General features: G+C 40.3%; 1 protein-coding gene across 3 annotated transcripts in view; it reads left to right on the top strand.

Moving 5' to 3' along the window:
• THEMIS (thymocyte selection associated) overlaps positions 1-17,920 on the top strand; it is a 122,301-nt gene that overhangs the window by 19,923 nt on the left and 84,458 nt on the right. For 2 of the 3 annotated variants that reach the window (XM_043542878.1, XM_037894755.2), the window contains exons 2-4: positions 1,511-1,669; positions 10,197-10,655; positions 14,167-15,212. In XM_043542878.1, coding sequence (XP_043398813.1) covers positions 1,525-1,669; positions 10,197-10,655; positions 14,167-15,212 — 1,650 coding nt within the window. In that variant the 5' untranslated portion in view covers positions 1,511-1,524. Of the gene's footprint in view, positions 1-1,275; positions 1,376-1,510; positions 1,670-10,196; positions 10,656-14,166; positions 15,213-17,920 lie in introns of all 3 variants that reach the window. The other variant, XM_043542879.1, reaches the window with a different exon arrangement.

The following is a 17,920-nucleotide window of genomic DNA, read 5'->3' as shown; positions in this document are numbered from 1 at the left end:
CATTCGACAGTGAGGATGCAGGCTGAAGTAAGCAAGTGCTCTTAGTGCCCCAATGCCTTCCCACCATTCTACCCCTCCCCCCCATATGTCCAGAAGGAAAAGACAAGGTTTCCCATATTTCACTGGGCAAGAACCATAGAATGGCTAAGCCTGCAGCAGCACAAAGAACCATGGGATATGCCCCCAGAAGTCCTAGTGACACACTCCAGTGAAGACACCCCCTTCATACCTCGAACCCAGGTCCATGGAGGTGGGGGAAGTGTTATTTCCTCTGCTCGCCCAATATGCGCTAAAGGACATAGGGAGAGCTCTTTTTTTGGACTCTCCTCAGCTCCTGGAAATTATTTTGGGAGCCAGCTCACCCCACCTCAGTGGGCTTTCATATTCCCAGTGAGAAGTGTAGGGGAACCTTCATTTCTAAGGAAACTTTGAATATAGCCTTAATTATGGAGATGCTGCCACTTCTCCAATGTATCTTATTTTAGCTTGCACTTTTATCCTCCTCTTAGGGCTCAATACTGCAATCACCTACTACCAAATGTAGTGCTTATTACCAAGAGGAGCACCATACGTTTTAATGGGACTACTCATGGTAGTGCATGGTTTCATCACTGAGTTCTTAAACAACGACACCTTGAGACTGCAGTCTATCTATGAGTTCACAACGAAACCCTGTACTGAGTGAGAGGTGTTTATTAGCCCAGGATATGGTTATGACTTGGATGCAACCTTGAGTCACTTTGAAGAGAATGACACTGCTAATAGGTAGTATTTTTGATATAGCTGTGAAGTTGAGATGGTCCTTCCCCATATGGTGGCCACCAGGTTGATGAGTTCTGCAGGCAGTGGTAAAAATCAGAGTAGAGATTTGTGTTCTGCACTGCTACTGAAATTTACTGTACAGTTGGGGGTCCAGATTGTATGATATTCCTACTCTCTGGCTGGCTGAGACCATTCTATTTCAAAGTAAAAAGATTGAAGGGCTGATCTTTTTAGGCTCTTTTCTCTTCATAATGGTATGTTGAAATGCTATTGGGAACTACATGGATTACATGCACAGATGCCGCTGATCCAAAGTGCACTGAAGTCAAAAGAAAGCTTTCCCTTTACTTCAATAGCCTTTGTATCAGGCTCATGGAGAGGAAACTCCATTCTTTTTAATATTATGTATCCTATAGGAAATACTAGGATCCTATCCCATAGAGCTTCTTGTATATACCCTATATCCCAATAGAGTAAATTTTGATCTTAGATTGATTTTGATCTTTTGGTCAGAAATTATACCGAAGGCGGAAAAAAACTAGGGAGAAAACCTGACGGCAGGGTCTGTAATACTGAGAGGGAGAATGAAAACCAAGTAGTTGCGGAAGATCATGTAAGTTTCACATAACTGATTTAAATGGCTTTTAGTGTCTATGCAGAAGGAAATATTCCAAGAAAAGCAATACGGGTATTTTAAATCGTGCTTAAAACTTGTGTACCATCTTTCTTTCCTTTTGTGTTTCCTAAGGCTCCGTTTATGAAATGTTTGGAAATGAATGCTGCCTGCCAACCGGAGAATTGATTAAAGTTACTGGGTTCAAAGTTAATAAGATCATTGCAAGCATCTGCGAGAGTAATGAAGACAACCAGTGCTCAGCCAGAATTGAATTGCCCCTGAATTTTCCAGGTACAGTATTTCATGAATATAGGTTACTGAAGTTTTATAAACCCCATTATCACCTTTATCTGTTCTATTCTTATGATGTACATGACTGATGTCTGTTGAGGTACCCACTAGGATGCCAAAAAGTACAGTCATAATAGATGGCACTAGATAAAAGGAACTAATTTTTAAATTTTACTTTGTGTGACTCTCATGCTTGAATAAGAAATAATAATAATATTAAAAGTGGAGCTGGTAACACTGCTTATACCTAAAGTTGTCCAACAGAAGACTCATTATGAAACACTGTTTTCAGTTACTTATGACTCTGCCAGACTTCAACTGTTTGGGCTGAAATTTTCCATGCCAGGTGTCTTCTTGAGGCTAATATTTATTTATTTATTTTTGGCGTCTGCAAAAATGGTTGAACCATTTCTGAGAATGAGATTAGGGGAAAATAGGGTGTTTTGTCAATGTTGAAAAAAATTCTTATTACTGTTTGGTTGAGAAGTTCTGGTGTCCCCGTGCTTTGGATCAGGGATTTGAAATCTGGCAGGCGTGGCCCTTGCCTCAGGGATGGATCTTGTGTTTTTTCCCCACAGAAGCAGCACCAACATTTGGCCAAGTTAGCAGCCTCTGAAAAAGCTAAGCTCACACATGCTCAGAAGAGACTTCTTAGAGTTTGGCAGCTGCATTTCCCAAAGATTCCATCTCTGGTGACCATATTCAAGCCCTTCATAGCTCCTACCTGCTCATCAGACCACACACACTCCATCCCAGAGCTGCAGGCGCAAAACTTTCTCTGCAATTACTATTCCCAGTTGCTATGGGCTGTCCTAGTGCCAGGAACCAGAACTAGAGCAGAGAGACTGTCACTCCTGTGCTCTTAGCGCCTCCACTGAGGGGGCCCAGGCACAGTGGAGGAGGAAGCAGCCAGATTCAAATTCAGAAGGGATTGGACCTGGACCTGGGGCAAGGAGGGCCATGGAGGAAGTAGATTAAAAATGGGACTTGGTGGAGGGGGAGGGGAGGGAATTGTAACTGGTACTGGGAGATGGCAGGGGGAACACTGGGAGTGACTGTGAAACAAGGGCTGATGTGGAAACTAGGGGGTCAGTGGGAGGGGCAAGACTAAGAGACGGGAGCGGGGAGTGGGCACTGAGACACACTAGGCAACTGGACTGGGAGCCAGAGCTTGAAAATCTTGTGCTTTTTAAGTCAGTCTCATGTTTGGGGGGGGATCTGACTTGTGTTTTAAATGCATGGGGTAGTCAGTACTGGCACTGGTTGAATTCAGGGAATCAAATTTACACTTGGTGTTAGAGAGTTGCATCCTTTTACACCAGAGCTGAATTTAATCCTGGGGGTCTAGCTCAGTGGTTTGAGCATTGGCCTGCTAAACCCAGGGTTGTGAGTTCAATCCTTGAGGGGGCCATTTAGGGATCTGGGGCAAATATTGGGGATTGGTCCTGCTTTGAGCAGGGGTTTGGACTAGATGACCCCCTGAGGTCCCTTCCAACCCTGAGATTCTATGATTGCTCTGACTCTACTCCAATCTTCAGGGAGATCTGAAAACTCATTCCACCAGTCTATTTGAGAAAGGAACTTGGGTTCAGACAGGAAAGAAAATCAATTTCCATTGGAAACATAAATCCATTATGTTGAGCCTTGTGAGACTGAACTCATATCTACTAACACCACTTTGCACAGTTACACCCTAGGTGATGGGTTGTGCTAAACTCAGCAGCGTAGAAGGTAACGATGAAATCTCTTGTTAGTCTAAGAGAGAAAACGCATTATATACCTACATTTGGGATCTCTTCTGGTGTACATTGTACTGAAATTTTGGTTCACTGGTCTAATTTTTTTCTTCTATAAAAAAAAGATTCTATTGTAAAACACCAAACAGTCCCACTCATTACCATTATTGTTTGACTATACAATTTTTCCTTTTCTAAAATTCTGGCCTGAATGAAATTATGTTAAATGCTCTTGGCTTACTTTCCCTCACAGCACATAAAAGTCTATGCTGTATTTGAGTTACAGTTCCTTTTTAAAACTCTATCATTGGCTTATTTTGGAAGAAATATTATTGAGTTCACCAGAACTCTTGTGCTGTGCTTCTAGCAGTCTTCTGGCTCCTTGTGGAAAAGAGCAAACTTTTTGTTATGTTCTTTTCAAGTGCCATTCATTGTGAATTATCATTTGCACCCCATGAGCCTGCTTATCTTCTCTCTTTGTGCTGGTGTAAATGAGGAGCAACTCCATCCAAGTTAAGAGAATTAGACTGGTAAAAAATTGATGCATTTGAGAGAAGAATCAGGCCCATTGGCTTTAAATAATTTTTGCTCTTTTTCTTTGTGAACATTTCTGGTGTTTGTCTGCACAACTCTGTAGAACTCCTTATTTCTTTTCCGGAAAATCTGATTCCTGATAAAGGCCTAATTTGACCCTGGTATTAGCAAAAACTACTGAAAACATGAGTTCATATCTATGTTATTTCATTTTATCCTCATTCTAATTTGTCCGTTCATGCTTCAGAGGATCAGTCTATTCTTTCTGTGCTCGCACACTGGACAAAAAAAATCTTATGCTGTTATGTTAGTCGCTTGAATAGCTACATCCAGCAAATATTTCTGAACTACTCTTTTCATCATGAACAACTTGGTGAAGGCTGACAGATTTCATGACACCTGAACTTGGTCCTACTGTTAATGTTTTCTTTGTGCTCTTTAGTCTGCATACGTATTTGTAGATTCTCTGACTGCTCACAAGACCTGTAATAGTTTCAGAGTAGCAGCCGTGTTAGTCTGTATTCTCAATAAGAAAAGGAGGACTTGTGGCACCTTAGAGACTAACAAATTTATTTGAGCATAAGCTTCTGTGAGCTACAAATAAATTTGTTAGTCTCTAAGGTGCCACAAGTACTCCTTTTCTTTTTGCGAAGACCTGTAATAGTTTCCTTTTAATAATAATCTTGATTAGCATTCTCACAAAAAGAGGTTAGCATTGTTATCCCCATTTTAGCTAAGGGGCAACTGAGGTATGTAGAGATGTAACTTGCCAAACATAACACAGTATATCAATGGCAGAGCTGGGATTTAGCCTAATTCTGGTTATTCACTTATAATAGAGAAATGCCACTGAGTTCAGTGGAGGGCTTTGGCCAATATATTTGCAAATGCATTCTAAACTTGTACTTTCCATTGCTTGTAACTTTCTCCCCGCCCCAAAAGTTCCCTTCTGGGAAATGTACATGCCTTGATTTCTGCCAAAATGTGATTATATTTAGAAAGTCTAAGTGAAGTTGATCCAGCCATTTTTTATGACACGGATGGAAAAAAATGTCTATTGACACTTTTTTGCACTCAGCCTCAACGTCTGAAGTTTAGAAACTTAACTTTATCATATGTCTCTTTCTCATGAGGAATTGTTGCTATATTAAGTATGAAAAACATCTGGATTGTAATTTATAATGATTTTAATAAGGTTCTGGATAGCCATGGATAACAGATTTTAAAAAAAAATCCTGGTTAAAAAAATGAACAAATATTCATTTGAACAGAGCAAGCAAAGCATTATGAGAAATCCTCAGTGCATGAAGCTAGAGAAGGATTGCTGTTGTTTTCACTCTTCACACCAGAATAAAATTTTTAATATTTACCTCTTATCTGTAGAGAGAGAGACATATGGAACCTTACATACTCATAAACACAAGCATGTGGTTACTAGGTAACATTTAATTCGTGGGCATAATCAGTATAGGAGCAACATGCACAAGTCCACATAGTTCTTTTAGCTGTCTGCTCGAGCATGCTGTTACCAAAATTAAGAAAACCATCAGAATGAAAGATAAAGATTTTTCTCCTCCCAACCCTGAAGGAACATGAACACAAGGGGCTAATTGGATCTCTAGTTTTGTATGATTAAAGGTTATTAATTACTGTTCCATATAAAACCTGCTTTTTGACATGAGGATATTCATCAGTTTCATGGTACCAAAGCTGAATTCCAAATAGCTCAGCAGTCCCAGGAAATTTAACATAGCACTAAGTTCTGCCTCAGACTGATAGAGGGGAAAGGGATCTCTTTATTTGTGGTGACGATCCTTTCCGACTCCCTATATATTGCCAAAGAATTCCCAGACAGAGATGACTTTTAATCCTAGTTTATAAAGATACTCCTGAAGAGCATAGCTTTTGCCTTTGGAATACAACATATTGAAATAGCTTGTATTTTTTCAAAAACTTTTCATAGGAATGATATCCCTGTTCCCCTCATCCCCAACATTTACAGGGGGATAATGCCCCTCTTGCTCCTGCAGCTTACTTGCCTGGAACATTGGCTGGATGATAGTGGTGTCTTTGTGACTTACTCCCTCATCAGGACCACATCCCTGCAAACACGATACTTTTTGGACATACTATATGGAGATCTGCTTACTTGTAACTTCTTTAAATGCATAGCAATGGTGCCATAAATTATAGTGACCCTTATTAAACCCTTAGCTATGTCACACGCTACTGAAATTAAGGGTCAGACCTTTGAAACCCCTTTCTGCTGCTCAGACATTGCAACTAGAAAGCTACCCTAATGGGCAACTGTGGATTCGCCTTACCTAGGGGAATCCCCCTCAAGCACAGGCCTTCCTTAATGTTAAAACCAAGGTTTAATCACTGTTAACTGACCCAATGTTGAATCCCATTTTTCTTGGTCTGTACTGACAACTAAGTTGTGATCAGCATTATGTTAACTAACTCGATTACTTACAACCATGTTCAAACATAGCCCTGTTCTATCGTGTACACAAGGTCCATATCTTAGCCATGTTTGTGCCTTCACACCAACCATGCTGGAATGAGGGCATTCTGGGAAAAACTGACAGCTTTCCCACAGTGCTTCCGCCGTGGACAAAGTGTCCAGAGGAGATGTATACACAGAGGCACAGGAGGCAGTGAACTCTGGAAAGTTTTAGCATGGCTGTGAAGAACTAGGATTGTAAAAACCAGCCATACAGGCACTGTTCGTGACTCCATCTCTACACTAAACCAGACAGATCCTTACCAGGCGGGTTTCTGGCAAGGGCACACTTCTGTTAGTTATCATAGGTGCTACTGGAGTATTAATCGTGTTGTATGTGGATACAATCCATGCTTAGAGCCAACCATGCGCCTAACTGGTTATAAACTCAGTTACAAGCTGAAGTGTACACAGGAGCTTAGTGAAGCTCCCTTTAGAGTGAAAGGCCATAACTGCTGTACACACATTGCAATGTGAAGATTGCAGTTTGTCATAGTGAAGCAATGATCACACTGAAGTGATTCTGTGACAAAAACGAATTCACTGTTACACTAGATCTTTGGCTGAGCACCCAAGGCTGTAATTGGCTCATTACCCCCACCTGGCTGTATGAACTGACTGCTTGCTAAGACTGACTTTGGAGATTATCCACCTGGTGCTTCCGAGACGATGGGCACAGAGAGTGGGGGGAGAACAACAGCACCTCTGGTGTGGAAGGGAGGTGTGGAATCACTCAGGAGGTGGATAACTCATGGAAATGCACTCCCTACTGTGCCAAGCTGCATTGTGGGACTCCCTGTCCCTTCTTTGTCTCCATATCTGGGACAGTGGGCATTTCATTTTAAGCATAGGATTGCAATACCTCTTGTGTGGTCCCAATGGGAAGTGAGTAGAGATTAGGGTGACCAGATGTCCCAATTTTATAGGGACAGTCCTGATATTTGGGACTTTGTCTTATATGGGTGCCTGTTACCCCTCACCCCCTGTCCCGATTTTTCACACTTGCTGTCTGGTCACCCTAGAAGAGATGGGCTGGGGAAGGCTCTTGCCTGAGCTTTTGGTCTGTTTGGCTGTGTTTTTTGTGGGAAGGAAAGAGCCTTGCCACCTTATTGAGGGAGGATGGCGTGATTCTGAGGGTGCACATTTGCTTGCAATTACCACTTAATTTGGACTGATGCATATTTTGCAGCCACAACCTAGGTGTTTGCTTTTGAAAATTTGGCCTAGAATAACCTATTAAACGTAGTTATAGTTTCTGGGAAATTGGCGTTTTGCTATGGCTGTCCAAAAAAACCACAGGATAACTATTATTCACGTGTCTGTATGAGGCAATGTTATCACTGCTGAATCTTGTGAAAAGATAGCTTAATCACACAGCTTAACGAAACCGCTCTGTTCGGTTCTCTAAACTGTCCACTTCATCCAGGAAAACAGTCACAAATATATAAATGTACACGTTTTTCTTGCTGTATGGACTTCTAACAAGACAGTTCCCAAGGGCATGATTAACACGAATTAATAGTGCCCCTAGGGATTAGAGAAGCACATATGCAGCCTCTGCCTTGTAATACTTCAGAGTTGCAATTACCTCATGATAAACCATGCTGCTCTAGTGCCTAAATACTGGAGTCGTCCATCTGGTGGCCTGTACTATTAATCATGCTACGGCACATTCTTCTCCCTTGCTCTTATAATCCAGTGCAGGGGGCGTTTTTGGTTGTTTGTTTTAATATAGATCAATAATTACTCTCTAAGTCACTGAACTGTATGAAAAAGGATAATTAGTGTGAACATTTAGGACCAAATTCGTTTTTTGTATAAGTATGTGAAACTACACTGAGAACAACAGAGTTCCAGGTCTGGATTTGTCCCATAAGGCTTAGTTTTCATGATCAGGTGTGTGGTGGGGCGATAAATCAATTTGCCTTTTGGTGAAGCAAAGAAACTGATAATTATTATTTTATCCTGCATGTAAGAATTGGTGAGGGATGCTGGAACTAGAAGTGCTTTATCTGGGCTTGGGGAGTAAAAGTATTGCTTCTAAACTAAGAGAAGCATCATCTCCTCTTTGTGCTGTCCACCCTTCAAGCTGGCATAGAGTATGGCAAGTGCAGCCAAGTTCCTAAGCTGACATGAATGTATTGGGATCTATTCTCTGGACTTCACATTTCCCATGGAGCCTCAGATGGGATTTGGAGGTGGCACCCCACAACCAGTTCCACAAGGGCACAAATCTGGCTTCTAAGAGAGAACACTTCATCCGAAAGTCGACAAGATTCTTTGTTTACTCCTCACTGTAATGCCTGAGCATTTTAATTCTCTTTTTCACTTGCTGCTGGTTTTATCATGGGAGGGTTTCTTTTGTTAACATGAAGATGTTGGTAAAAACATTGATTTCCTATCTTAGAAGCATGGATCAAGTTTGTCATAATCCTCTGTGGTTTACACTCCAATTGTACCAGTAGCAACAGAGTGTGATAATATTTCAGTGATCAGCAAAGAAAAAAAAACAGAGATGAAAGGGAATACTGTCATTGGATCGAATGTTGTGAAGAAAATTTTAAACCCTACTCTACCTTGGAAACCTGCATGTGCTTAACTTTGAAGTCATTGACTGTGTAAAATTAAGCACTTGTGTACGTGCTGGAAGGGATGGGGCTGTAGTGTAGTGATGGTCAGAAAAGTGACACTATAAAAATTTTTTTACTCAATGTTGTTGTTTGTTTGTCTGAGTCACATCAGCTCACTTTACCGACGGGGGGAGGGAGGGGAAGTGTTTACTCCTGCACACTCTCCAAAGCCAACAAAGCTATTGTAGATGAAGCAGGATTCTATTCTATGTCATGAATCATCAACAAAACTTCAGCTACAGTCCACTTGCATAAGCTTCATTCCAGGTGGAAATGCAAAAGCCTGAAAGAACATTTGGGCTATATAGCTATGTCACTAAATGACATCTCCTTTCGGTTTTGTTTGCTGCACCATTTAATGTAGAAGAATCTCCTGTGTGTTGCAGGGGTAGCGTCATTTTGTATTTCAGCTCAGCTATGCAACATTATAGAATGAGAGACTGTTTTCTCTCTCACACTTTCTCCCATTGAGGCTTTATATTTATTCTTTCCTGTTTGTTGTTTTCCTCAATCTGAAATGAAAATAATTTAGACTGAAAAATACTTCTTTGTGTATTGTGTCAAGGATACTGTTTCATTTTCACATCCGAGTTGATTTTGCAGGGTGGTCAGTTAGAAAAATTATCTTTCCCTCTGTATATTGAACTTATTTGCTTCAAAAGCTGTTAAGAATTTAATTTACACATGCACAAAGAGTGAACTCAGGAACTATGCATCACTTAAATCCCATTTAAACTCTAACATTCAGATTTAAGTGGGACTTAAGTGATGCGTAGGTCTTGTGCTGGCTGGCCTTCTGCACAGGTTTGAATGTCATCCTCAGAGAATGAGTACTGAAGCTTCATGATTCTGTTTTTATAGAGACAGGTTTCAGAGTAGCAGCCGTGTTAGTCTGTATTCGCAAAAAGAAAAGGAGTACTTGTGGCACCTTAGAGACTAACAAATTTTCATAGAGCCACTTTTCTGACAATACAACCATGCTTTAAATGATAAATATTTTGTTTTGTTTTGATTTCGAGTTTTTATTGGCTTCATGGGTTCATGAACTAAAAGTTGATGTAACAGTGAATGCTTGCATATTTCCCAAGTGCCCTTGTATAATACAACATTTGTGTTCTTAGGTCTTTGTAAGATTGTGGCTGATAAAACTCCATATCTCAGCATTGAAGAAATCACAAGAAAGGTTTCTATTGGGCCAACGCGACTGGGCCATCCTTGCTTCTATTGCAATGAAGACATAAAACTGGCAAATCTCACCGTCAAACAAGGTGAGCAGATCATGTTCAACTCCGTGGAAGAGGTCAACGGGACACTGACTGTGAACTGCGGAGTGGTAAGAGATAACCAGTCTCACTCCTTTACTTTGCCATTCTCACAAGAAGGAGAGTTCTATGAATGTGAAGATGACCATATTTACACCCTGAAAGAGATTGTTGAATGGAAAATCCCAAAAAGTAGAAACCGGATTGTGAAATTTACCAATCTGTTACATACATGGGACTCCTCTAATCCACTTCCTGAGAATTTTGATGGCTGTCTGATTCTAGCACCAATCTACGAAGTACAAGGAGTGATGAAATGTAAGTAAAAATCTAAGTTAATGAGCTGTACTTCTGTGCCTAGCAGCGTGTTCTAAACTGAATGCAAACTGCTCAAAATATCTGTTACAGACAGTGCTTGTTTTGGACAGATAGAAGATGGGTATTCCGTATCCATATTTGCTACTGCTGCTAGTTTAAAAATAGGGAAAGAAGGGGAAGAATTTTTCTCCATCTTCCCTCATCCTCGAATTCAAATACTGACTCCATATCTTTTTATTGCAATCTGCTATTATCACTTTTCCTGATACTACTATTAAATTATCTTTAGAGAGGAAACTTTTTTTCAAGCAGATGGAGCAGATAACTAAGAGTTCTGGGTTCTATTCCCTGAAACTCTTATTGACTAACTGTGTTACCATGGGGCAATCATTTAATTTTTGGCTGTATTTAGCCATCTGTAAAATAGATATAAAGGTAAATATCTATGTCACAACAGTTTTAGGAGGCTTAATTATTGTTTGTGAAGTGTGTGGAGATCCTCTTACACATGATGCTATATGAACACAAGGTATTATTAATTATTATTATTATTAATTATTATTATTATATTACAGAAGCCACCGTAGGGCTTGTCTTCACTGCAACAATTAGCTCAAATTATTATACTTAAATTACTCTGCCTGAGCTAGCCTAGCTTGGGTGAGAGCAGAGTGACTACACTGCAAAACAACACTTGAGCTACACAGAGTGACAGGATTAGCAGCTGATGACATGTAACTTGAGCTTCTGCATCCCCACTACAGTACTAGCTCCAGCATCAGCAGAAAGTGAGGTTCAACTCATTCCCCTGACGGGCCAGCTAGCTTGAGTTTAAAGTAGTGGTCCTCAACCAGGGGTACACGTACCCCTGGAGGTACACAGAGGTCTTCCAGGGGGTACATCAGCTCATCTAGATATTTGCCTAGTTTTACAACAGGCTACATAAAAAGCACTAGCGAAGTCAGTACAAACTAGAAATTCATACAGACAAAATGAGAAAGTAAGCAATTTTTCAGTAACAGTGTGCTGTGACACTTTTGTATATGTGTCTGATTTTGTAAGCAAGTAGTTTTTAAATAAGGTAAAACTTGGAGTACACAAGACAAATCAGATTCCTGAAAGGGGTACAGAAGTCTGGAAAGATTGAGAGCCACTGGTTTAACGCATCAAATAACTTGAGCTAGAGATTTTTGTGTGCATGCAGTGACCGGGTTAGGAACAAAACTTGAGTTCTATCCTGAGCTAATTAAAATAATATTTAAAAATTCACAGACTATTTTTTAAAACGCCCATGAAACAGGAAAGAATAAGTGAATAATTTCTTTAAGGACTTAAAAATTATTGTGTGTGTATATGTACGTATGTATATAATTTTTTTTGGTAAAAAGGATTGGTTTTGTCCACTGCAAGATATTGGACAGTCAAGATTTGATCAGCTTTTCCATGAAGAAAATTACATTGTTAGCCCCAGATCCTGCAAGTGCTTATGCACACACTTGACTTTGCTACTTTGAGTGGGACTAATCATAGCAGTACAGTTGAGAACACTTGTAAGTATTTGCAGGATTGGTGCCTAATTTCCTGCAAGGTTTTTCTGCCTTATGCCTGTATCAGAAGCATGCTGATACAGCTCCATGTAAATGGAATCATATTAGTATGTCATTCAGCAGCACGTTTTGCAAAAAAACCTTTTGCAATGGATATTTCTCTAGGGAACGATATAAGTAAATGGCTAAAACAGAGGACAAGGAAAGAAGGATGGGCAGCAGTTGTTTGTGCAATACACAAAATTTGCTAAATGATTGTTTGGAGATATTCCATTCAGTCCAATATCCAGATAATAGGCTTAATGTATATCTTCATATGCTAAAATACTCCATTTTTCAAAATTGTGGCTGGATTCAGTGGTTTGGGCTCCAATCCTGCAATCCACATAGCTGTATTCCTATGCCCACTTAGATCCAAACTGCAGGATCGAAGCCCTAAGTAAAAATTAGTTTAGTTTCCTAAAAAACTACCAGATGGTTGTGAGATAACGTGAAGTATGCACTTGCCTCTCAACTCCATATCCCAGTGTGTGCCTTACTTGTTTTTATTTGCATTCACATGTATGTTTTTCACAGTGCGCTCAACATTAAATGTCTCCTAAATGTTCGTTTTAGAAATGAGTTACTCTGCACATGGTTAACTGTTTACTTGTGAACTGCAATCCTCACTGTTCGTTAGAAAACAGTGAGGCTCTCTATAGATTTGAAATGAAGTAAGGGAAACTTGGGTTCTTAATTAAAAGAGCAGTGATAAGAGGGTGGTTAATTACATTTTCAGAGGCTGTGGACAGGAGCTATACATGTGTCTGTTTCCCTCCCGCACCCCCAATAATGACTAGATTGATGTATGTAACTCCCTCCGCAGCTCACAGAAAATGTATCCATTTGTCATATTAGACTATTGTTTTAATTCTCACTAATTACTCTTAGTTTGGCAACATTTTTTCACACTAGTCAAAATGTTTGGCTCCTAAAGATGATAATATGACAAGGGCAGAGTGTGCATACACAGATGCTGACCAGCTGTCATACATTCTTATTATATAAAATGTACATTAAGTACTGAGTTTAATGTGTGAAGAATTAGTATATCATAACACATGAAGTATAAATGTAGGATCTGCTGTGCAGCATGTGCATGTATGTACAATAAAAAAATTAATGAAGGAGGCCTTTAAATAATGTTCCTGTCTTAAATTACACTGTCCTGAGAACTTGTTTATGATGAAAATAGCTAGGACCAAATTTTCAAACGACCCTTAATAGTGTCCTCAATTTTGCACCTGTAATTACTAGCACATACAATTTTGCAAGTGCAATGATAAGAACATAGGAATTGCTGTACGGGATCAGATCATCTAGTGCAGTATCCTGTCTCTGACAGTGGCCAGTACTTGATGCTTCAGCGGAAGGTGCAAATAGTGGACAATACTGGGATAAGCTAACCACTTACCCTGGAACATGAAGGTTTATATCTCTTCTTTTAAAAAAGCAGTATTGGTCTTTATAATAGTTAGTGTAATTGTAGATGTTTTCATTATCCATATTAATGTCAACACCTTTTTTAATCCTGCTAGTTTTTGGCCTCAGTGACATCTTGTGGCAATGAGTTCTGTTAGTTCATTATGTACTAAATTTATTCCCATTCGGTTGGCATTATTAGAGAAGGTAAACTGGGGCACTTTATTGAGCTTTTCTGTACATTTTGTTATTTGTGTACATCTATTGTCTCATCTCATTTATCTCTTCCATTAGATGTCTAACTGCCTAATTGCTCCTGCAAATGATATAGACATTTTAAATTATAATATTTGCATTGGTAATTGGTTTACACTGGCAAAATTGTGGACACAATGGTTGTACAACATCTTAGAGGTTTTTTTTAAGTTGTCTCTTGGAGTGTGTATATTTCATTACAACATCAGTGTGAAAACAAAAACTGACTTTTACCTTTTTCTTTTCAGTTCGAAGGGATATAGTTCATATCCTCTCTGATCTAGACATTGAAGTCATAGATGTAACAGACGGTTATGATATTAGCTCTTTCCTTCAGCCATTATCCATGGAAGATGTATTTGAAAGGACAAGCAAAGAATTTCCGATGGTTGCTGAGGTTATAGAAGGGCCCACAGGAAGACAGCAACCTTATAATTTATTATGTCCTGGGAAAGAAATTGTCATTCACAAAAAGTACCAGGCAAAAAGAATCCTTGCATCTGAGATCAGAAGTGATTCCCACAGAAGACACTTTTTAATTCCTGCCAGCTACAAAGGAAAGTTCAAGAGAAGACCTCGGGAGTTTCTAACTGCCTATGACCTGGAGATAGCAAGAAGTGACAAGGAGCAGCTTCATGTTGTAGCAACTAAAGCCTTTGATTCTCCCCATGCAGAATTGTTTTCTGTTTCCGTTGGAGACCAGTTTCTAGTTCAACAGTGCCAGACTGGTGAAGTCATATACCAGGGAAGGAAGAAAGTGATAGATGTTTTGGCCTGTGAACAAATACTAAGTGAGGCCTATAAGAAAGTGCTTCTTCCTATGTATATGGAAGGTGGCTTTGTTGAAGTGATTCATGACAAGAGACAGTACCAGCTTTCAGAGCTTTGCAAAGAGTTCCGCTTGCCCTTTAATGTCAAAGTGTCTGTGAGGGATCTCTCCATTGAGGAGGATGTCTTGGCTGCTATGCCTGGACTGCAGCTTGAAGAAGAAATCACAGACTCCTACTTGCTAATCAGCAGTGCTGGTGATCCTGCGGACAGTTGGGAAATTCCTGTGTATCGTCTAAATATGTCTGTTCAGTTGCTCAGCAAACCTGTTGACGAAACTGTATCCTCCCCAACTAGGACTATTGTGGAAGAGATCAGTGAAGAACAATATTACATGGTGAGGAGATTTGAAAACCAAGCCCTACACCCACCACCCAGACCTCCCAAAAAGCCAACAACACTGGAATCAAAACCTCTTCTCACTATGCCAGAGCAAAGTGTGTCAGATGCACCGCATGCTGTGAAGGTAGGACATTTCTTCTATTATATATCCTTTGTCATATGTTTGAGATGCTTCACAATCTGCTTCCATTTTATGTTGGCTTATGTTTTATGTTAAACTCATTTATTGTCATGCAGCCTTTGAGATGGCAGTGAACCCCACATGATAGACAAATGAGCTGTTATACATCTTGACTAGAACTTAACATTGAGGTCTGAATCTTCCGTTGGTGTAAATTGATCTGTGGCCAGTTGAAGATCTGGCCCTAGAGCTTTGGGGTTGGATAATCCTTTGTTGCACTGGTGTATAAGTGAGGGGACAATTTGGGCAATTACAGCTAAATGCTTAAAAATGGGAAATACATGTTGATTCGATACATTAAGAGAGAATTTTGTTCAGATAGAGATCACAGAATTTGTATTTGAAATTTTCACATAGACATTCTACAGAGATATTTTTGTTCTGAATATTTTGCATTGTATCCAAACAGCAAATAGATTTTTGAATGGAAAGTATTGATTTTCATAAAGCTACTGAAGTTTCAATATTTCACCAAGGCAAAGAGCACATACAAAAGTGCCCATTATAGATGGACAAGTACTGGAGTATTTTTAGTAGCAGTTAACCCATAACAATTGTGCTTGTCATTGGTTTTCTCCTATATGTTGAAAAAGCAATATACAGAAAGGTGACTTGATGAGGTCTCAGCGGGGAAACAAGTACAGGGCCTGCTCAGACTATATGTGTCTCTCTAGTTAGAGCTCCCATTCCCCTCTTGCTTTCCTGTTCAAATACAAATCCACCAAAAGGAAAAAAAGACTAATTTTACATTAATTATTAATGCAGCTGAGTCTCCAGAATGTGACTAGCTACATCTTGGTGACAATGATCTGCTTGGAACACAAACAGGAATTGATGTGTTTACATTTTTTAAAAAATAAGGGCCATATTTTGCCCTTTGCATCCACGTTTGGAGGGGAACATCTTTGCGCCTCTCCCCCCATTTGCTGAATGTTATTCACCTCTGTGGCAGCATTTTCTGCCTCTGTTCCTAGGACAGATCATTTTCCATGGGCCTGAGGGTCTATGCAGAAGGAGCAAGCAGGCCTGGAGAGAAGTGGATGGGGGGGAATTGTTCTGATACCAGTCCTGTGGAATCCTTCAGATACAAGTGTTAAATTAAGAGGATGTGCTGATTTCTTCCGTCGTCCCTCCAAGCTGGTGAAGCCCCTTCACTGACCCTTTTTTGGGGAGGTGTGGGTAAGGGGTGTAGGTTGAGTCACAGCCAGCTGCTGGCTGCAGGGAATTCCTAATAGCAAGGATCCCTTAAGCCATGCTGCCAGCTAGTGGGGACATACAGGGTTCCAGAATTAGTAGGGAGGCCTGAGGCCTGTGTGATGTTGCAGTCTGAAGTACTGGATGGGAACCCAAGAACTCTGATGAGGTTCAACGAGGACAAGTGCAGAGTCTTGCACTTAGGATGGAAGAATCCCATGCACGGCTACAGACTAGGGACCGAATGACTAGGCAGCAGTTCTGCAGAAAAGGACCTAGGGGTTACAGTGGATGAGAAGCCGGATATGAGTCAACAGTGTGCCCTTGTTGCCAAGAAGGCTAACATCATTTTGGGAGGTATAAGTAGGGGCATTGCCAGCAGATGGAGGGACGTGATCGTTCCCCTCTATTCAACATTGGTGAGGTCTCATCTGGAATACTGTGTCCAGTTTTGGGCCCCACACTACAAGAAGGATGTGGAAAAATTTGAAAGCATCCAGCGGAGGGCAACAAAAATGATTAGGGGACTGGAACACATGACTTATGAGGAGAGGCTGAGGGAACTGGGATTGTTTAGTCTGCGGAAGAGAAGAATGAGAGGGGATTTGATAGCTGCTTTCAACTACCTGAAAGGGGGTTCCAACAAGGATGGATCTAGACTGTTCTCAGTGGTAGCAGATGACAGAATGAGGAGTAATGGTCTCAGGTTGCAGTGGGGAAGGTTTAGGTTGGATATTAGGAAAAACTTTTTCACTAGGAGGGTGTTGAAGCACTGGAATGGGTTACCTAGGGAGGTGGTGGAATCTCCTTCCTTTGTGGTTTTTAAGGTCAGGCTTGACAAAGCCCTGGCTGGGATGATTTAGTTGGGGATTGGTCCTGCTTTGAGCAGGGGGTTGGACTAGATGACCTCCTGAGGTCCGACTAGATGACCTCCTGAGGTCCCTTCCAATCCAGATAACAACCCTGATATTCTGTGATTCTATGAACTCTTCCCGAGGTCTATTTCATAGGCAACTGAACCACCAATCAGAAGGAGGCAGACTGCCCACTGGTACCAGTGTGTATGTGTCTGAGAACAATGAGCTGGTATCTGACTCTGGATTAGTATTGTGCAAGAGATGTTGTTTTACCGCAGCTAGGATGAGGCAGTTAGAATAACGGAGATACATTATGGTTCACTTCTACATTTGTGAGTGACTGCAACCGTAGACTTCAAATACTTGGATACAGAAACACATTTAAGCAAATGACATTTTTATGAAAGTTTGCAATAAATAAATAATAAATTATAGTCAAAATGTTAGATCTATACAGATTTGTAAATTCTCTTTTACTGGAAAGGTGAAACAAGTAGATATCCCTTATTCATAAGATCAAACCCTCAAGCTCTAATATAATAGATTTAGAGTCAAACAGAATGTATTATCTCTCCATATTGAATAGAAAGAGGCCTTTGA

Source organism: Chelonia mydas, chromosome 3 (assembly GCF_015237465.2).
Source record: "Chelonia mydas isolate rCheMyd1 chromosome 3, rCheMyd1.pri.v2, whole genome shotgun sequence".
Classification (NCBI taxonomy): domain Eukaryota; kingdom Metazoa; phylum Chordata; order Testudines; family Cheloniidae; genus Chelonia; species Chelonia mydas.
This window is presented reverse-complemented; position numbering and strand designations above follow the sequence as displayed.